The sequence below is a fragment of the Erinaceus europaeus genome, chromosome 10, assembly GCF_950295315.1.
Source record: "Erinaceus europaeus chromosome 10, mEriEur2.1, whole genome shotgun sequence".
NCBI classification, from domain to species: domain Eukaryota; kingdom Metazoa; phylum Chordata; class Mammalia; order Eulipotyphla; family Erinaceidae; genus Erinaceus; species Erinaceus europaeus.
In genome coordinates this window covers 94,505,423-94,511,698 of record NC_080171.1, presented here as the reverse complement: position 1 = coordinate 94,511,698, position 6,276 = coordinate 94,505,423, and the positions used below count along the sequence as shown (strand labels likewise).

Below are 6,276 nucleotides of genomic sequence, written 5' to 3'. Positions count from 1 at the left end.
GAGGTTCCAGGACACATTGCTGACTGAGGTCATCTGCCCAGAGAAGTCAGGATGGAGTCATGGTAGCATCTGCAGCTTGGTGCCTGGAAGGTGGCCAAACTTTTCTTTATATTTCTTAGCTATAGTTCACATTTTAGAAGTTTGATGTGTTGTACAACATTCCTCATGGAAGTTTTGATACTGTATATATTGTTTGAAAGTTACAGGAAATGAAATTGGGATAATGGATGGAGGAAGAAGGGTTAGTGTCATTTTGCTATTGTGTACACTGAGGAGCCTCCATAACCTTTGGAATTCCTTAGTAAATTAACACAGTCAATGCAACCAGTACCACCTAGGCATGTTTTACTTCAGACTGTGTCCAGAGATGTTAGGTGTGGAATGCCAACCTTTCTGCTTCATTACTCTGCCACCAGGTTCCAGATGCTACATGATGCCAACCTGATTTCCCTGGGCAGATGACCCCACCAATGTGTTCTATAGCCTCACCTCCCCAGATCCCTGACCCACTAGGGGAAGAGAGAGACAGGCTGGGAGTATGGATTGGCCTGCCAATGCTCATATTCAGCAGGGAAGCAACTACAGAAGCCAGACCTTCCACCTTCTGCACCGCATAATGACCCTGGGTCCATACTCCCAGAGGGATAAAGAATAGGAAAGCTATCAGGGGATGGGATGGGATATGGAGTTCTGGTGGTGGGAATTGTGTGGAAATGTATCACTCTTATCTTATGGTCTTGTCAGTGTTTCCATTTTATAAATAAAAATTATATAAAGAAAAAATTCATAATTAGGGGCTGGGTGGTGGCTCACCTGGTTAAGTGCTCACATTATAGTGCACAAGGACCTATGTTCAAGTCCCTGGTCCCCACCTGTATAGGGAAAGCTTCATAACTGGTGAAGCAGTGCTGCAGGTGTCTTTCTGTCTTTTTCCCTTTCTTTTTTAATATTTATTTATTTATCTTCCCTTTTGTTGCCCTTGTTATTTTTCATTGTAGTAGTAGTTATTGTTGTTGTTATTGATGTCGTTGTTGATGGATAGGATAGAGAGAAATGGAAAGAGGAGGGGAAGACAGAGAAGGGGAGAGAAAAATAGACACCTGCAGACCTGCTTCATTGCCTGTGAAGGGACTTACCTGCATGTGGGGAACCGGGGTTCGAACTGGGATCCTTATGCCAGTCCTTGCGCTTGGCACCACGTGCGCTTAACCCACTGCACTGCCGCCCGACTCCCCTCTTTCCCTTTCTATCTCCCCCTTCCTCTCAATTTCTGGTTGTCTCTAGCCAATGAATAAATAAAGATAATAAAAATTAAAATAAAAATCATAAAAAAGAAAATTAACACAGTGATAAATCATAAAGACAGAATAATTTATTTTTGTTATTTTTATTATTAGTGATTTAGTAGAGGTTTATAAAACCATAGGATTTCAAGATTCTTTGTTCAGACCATACGTATATGTATGCAAATCACCATACCTGCCACCAAGTCCTGTGTATCACTTGCACCTTCTAACCACTAGTGTTCTCATGAAGTCTAATAGTCTGGTTACTATATTTGTAGTAGGGTTTTGTGTTTTGTGTTTGCAAGTTCATTTGCTTTAATTATCTATATCCTACATAGGCGCCAAACTTCCTGGAAGTTGTCTTTCACCTTTTGTATCACTTAGCATAATTACCACCGATACTATCCATTTTCCCCCAAAAGATACCATCTTTTAAAACTGAACAGTAGTATTTCTTTCTTTTTCAGAAGAGTAATATTCCATTGAATATATATTCCATAGCTTATCCACTTATTTATTGATGGGCATTAGGTAAAATAGAATAACTTTTAGTAAATTTTAGAAAACATCTTGACTGAATCAGTGGGAAGTACAATTTCCCACCCCATTATAACACTTGGAAGGTTATTTGGGAAGAAGGTACAGATACGTGTTGTATGCTTTCTTTGTAATGATTCTTAAATATTATAATTTTATTTAACATAGTAATATAAATAAATATTTTAGATACTTAATGTCTTAGAACACTTTTCACTTCATTTAATTTTCACAGCAGATATATATATATATATATATATATATATATATATATATATATATATATATATATATATGAAAATTGAGGTTCAGAGAGGCTAGTATACTAACCAAGATTATAGATTTGGTAAGTAGGAATCTGGGATTCTGGTCCAAGCAGTGTAATTTCAAAATCAGAGAACTGAAGCTCACAGAGGTAAAATAAATTGTCCAAGTCACTAAATGGTGGACTTGGATTTTTCTATTGATTGCCACAACCATCAGAAAAGTGAGTCTGAAAGACATGTAGTGACTTAATAGTAGTCACAATATCTAACAGTAATTGTAATTGAAGTTCTTTGACTAAGACTAAGAACCTCAGCATCTATGTACTCTGCTGATGAATTTCCTTCCTTTAACAAAGATGTAAATATCTTTGGAGAAGTTATGCTCCGTTTTAATGGTTACAGGAAAATCTGTTAGCCAGATCCAAGAAGGTGTGCGCATAAGATTATAATCCATATTATGAGAACACTGACTTACTTATTTTTAAAATTTTTTTGTGTGTGTGTCTGGAGGGTGTAGTAGTTTATAGTGCAGTCATTGACATACGAGTTTCTTTGCTATGAAAGTTGTTTCTAGAACACTCTTACCCACAATCTAGGATCTTAAATATCATCACACACCAGGACCTCATGGTTCTCTCCAGTCCTTCCCTCTTCTTTCTTACCCAGAGTCCTTTTCTTTGATGTAATACACCATTCTCAGAGCAAGTTTTAGTTTATGAAGAACACTGATTATTGAGGCTAAGTATGAGCTTATCTACATGAATGACATTAAAAGTATTAATACAGAAGCTTCTTTTTTTATTATTACATATGTTTACAACTCTGATCATATATGTAATATGCTTAATCTTTAGAATAGATTTAAAAAATAAAAATAATTAAATATCAACATAATAATAATAATTATTTTTACCAGAGTACTTCTCATCTCTGGCTCATCTCTGGTGATACAAGGAATTGAACCTGGGATATGGAAGTTTCAAGCATGAAAGTCTTTTTGTAAAACAATTATGGTATCTCCCTTGCCTCTTTTTTTATATTTACTTTATATATTTATTCCCTTTTGTTGCCCTTGTTGTTTTATTGTTGTAGTTAATATTGTTGTTGTCATTGTTGGATAGGACAGAGAGAAATGGAGAGAGGTAGGGGAAGACAGAGAGGAGGAGAGAAAGATAGACACCTGCAGACCTGCTTCACCGCCTGTGAAGCGACTCCCCTGCAGGTGGGGAGCCGGGGTTCAAACCGGGATCCTTATGCTGGTCCTTGTGCTTTGCGCCACCTGCGCTTAGCCTGCTGCACTACAGCCCGACTCCCCCCTTGCCTCTTTTTACTAATGTTTTATGAGAAGTAGAGTAATCCTCTACTGAAACTAACTTAGATACCTTAATAAAGTTTTGAATATAGGAGCTATTAGTGATATATAACTTTGCTTCATACTCATAATTGAGTACTTTTCCTGCCATAAAGCAGTTATGTCATGAGTTTTTACTGTGTGAATGAATAGTACACAGGAGTATACTATTCTGCTTTCCTCACGAGCTTTTTCAAGGCTTGCTTCATGTCCTTATTTCTGAGGCTATAGATAAAAGGATTTAGCATGGGAGTAACTACTGTGTAGATGACAGTGACCACACGGTCCTTTGACACTGAGTAGGTAGATGAAGGGCGGATGTACACAGATATTATAGTCCCATAGAATAGTGTCACAACTGTGAGGTGGGAGCCACAGGTAGAGAAGACCTTATATCTGCCTCCCCCAGAAGGGACTCTCAGAACAGCCCGGGTGATAAAGACATAGGAGACAATAATGAAGATAAAGGGACTCATGATCACAAAGGAGCCCTCTGTGAAAGCCAAAAGCTCATTGGCAGAGGTGTCAGAACAGGAGAGTGTTAGCAGTGGCTGGACATCACAAAAGAAGTGGTGGATGATGTTGGGCCCACAGAAGGAGAGGTGGGCCATGAGAATGGTGTGTGTGAGGGAGTGGAGGTGGGACACCACCCAGGATGCTATCACCAGGAGGAGGCAGCGCTTGGGGCTCATGGTGGTGGTATAATGCAGTGGGTTACAGATGGCCACATAGCGGTCAATGGCCATGGCAGCCAGCAGGAAGCTGTCAGTGATCCCAAAGGTTACAAAAAAATACATTTGAGTAATACAATGGGCAAAGAAGATGGTCTTTCTCTGAGTCAATATGTTTACTAACATTTGTGGCACAAGTACAGTGGTAAAGCAGATGTCCACCAGGGATAGGTTAGAGAGGAAAAAGTACATGGGAGTATGGAGGCGGGCATCTCCCAGAATGGCTGCAATGATGACTGAATTGCCAATCACATTAATCAGATACATAGAGAGGAAGCTGGAAAAGAGCCACACTTGCAGTTTTGGGTCACTTGTTAGTCCCAGTAACAGGAATTCAGTGATATGACTCTGGTTTCCTCTTACCATTGCTCTCCTGAAAGTAAAAAAGATGATAGAACGTTAGGTATATGTCCTGACTTAGACTCTTAAATCTGGTAGAGGGGGTAACTTATTCCAGTTTATGCACTAAAGAAGGGGGAGTTGTCTATAAAGTCTGTGCTATGAGTACATAGGATTGATGCTGACAGATATGATTGCAATTCCGGCTTTGCATGGCACACAATTTTATGAATTTAAACAAGATACTTCATCTCTTGCTTGTTTTCTACAAGGCAAAAGTGATAATGCCTATAGTCTTAGATTATTCTGACAAAGATCTTAGGAAAAGTCTTGAGAAAGTAATCGCTCTGTTCAGCTTCCTAAATTTTATCCAAGACACACTTTTTGTTGTTGCATGACCTCAGTTACTGATCAATCTGTTGATGTCTGATTCTCTACATTTGACCATTCAAACTAGCATCTTTCCCATTCTATTCTCCCTTAACTTAGTGAAGTAGGCTATACTACGTTTCTTCTTGTAGAAATCACAGAAACAGGAACAGGCAGTGACATGCTTGGTTAAGTGCACATACTACAGTGTGTAGGGATCCAGGTTCAAGCCCCCTGCAGGGGGAAATCTTTGCAAATGGTGAAGCAGGGCTGCAGGTGCATCTCTGTCTCTTTCCCTTCCTATCCCCCTTCCCCCTCTCAATTTCTCTATGTCTCTATCCAATAACTAACTAAATAAATGAAACCACAGAAGCATTGTAGAGATTGTATCTTGAAAAGTAGGTTTTGATTGTGTTTGAGAGTTCAGTTATGGTCAAAGAAGTATGAGTAAGAATAGCTGAAGTACATAAATGCAATAAATACCCAACTACATATATGCAAAATGATATTTACTTCAGAATTTGAGGTTTCCAAGAGTGAATTGGAATTTGGAGAACTCTTTCTGGCAGAGGGAACCTATTTCCCTAATATTGAACTCAATATTTTAAGCATGTGAATAGCTTCAGAGAAGATATAAGATATAGGAGAACAAAGATATAAGAGTTGTAATAGGAAAAAAAGTCCCAAAGGGGGATATTGTGGGCAATATAAATGTGAGAAGATGTAGAATTTTGAAAACAAACACAAACAAATGAACAAAGTGCAATTAGGAATAAGAAGTTTCAGGAACAGGTTCTGTCCTCTACCATCCTCCAGTAATTTAGATCTAGACAGGGTGAATACTGACTCAGATATGGTAAGAGTTGAAGTACTAGCCATCTATAAACTCAGCTGAAATGGAGAAAGACAGTGGGTGGAGTAAGAACCAGTCAGGTGACTTCTGGGAGGTAAGGCCATGGTGTAACAGGGATCAGATTGGATCTCCTCCCTAGACAACAAATAAATACAAGAGACTCAAACTGAATCCATCAACTATTTCTAAAACATCTGCAGCTTCAGGTGGGTGCTTGTGCATGGTTAGGACAAGAAGGGGTATGGGTTGAAAGTCCAATACAGGAATTAAAGCTCAATGTAGCATGGCATTGAGCTACACCATTTCCTTATACATGCATCAAACAGTGAAGGTATCTCCCAGTGTCAAAGGAAAAGAGAAAGGAGCTAAAGACCAGTCAATCTTTGACTTGGGGTTTTAGCCTTCTGAGTTTAAGGCAAGGAAACAACAAAAAACAGAGAGCATTTGTGACCATATGACATCACAACCCAACCTCCACTCCACCCACCAAGACACATATAAACAAAAGAAGCCCAGAGATTACAACAACAGCACCACCTGTTAG

The 6,276-nt window shown here is 39.0% G+C and overlaps 1 protein-coding gene across 1 annotated transcript; it reads right to left on the bottom strand.

Moving 5' to 3' along the window:
• Positions 1-3,607: 3,607 nt before the first annotated feature.
• LOC103129064 (olfactory receptor 1L6-like) lies at positions 3,608-4,537 on the bottom strand. The gene has a single exon (XM_007540024.1). It carries the CDS (start codon positions 4,535-4,537, stop codon positions 3,608-3,610), a length of 930 nt encoding a protein of 309 aa, XP_007540086.1.
• Positions 4,538-6,276: the final 1,739 nt, after the last annotated feature.

What these genes read in the sequence shown, in the direction of transcription:
- LOC103129064 (XM_007540024.1), bottom strand. Translation starts at nt 4,537, where the DNA reads ATGGTAAGAGGAAACCAGAGTCATATCACTGAATTCCTGTTACTGGGA.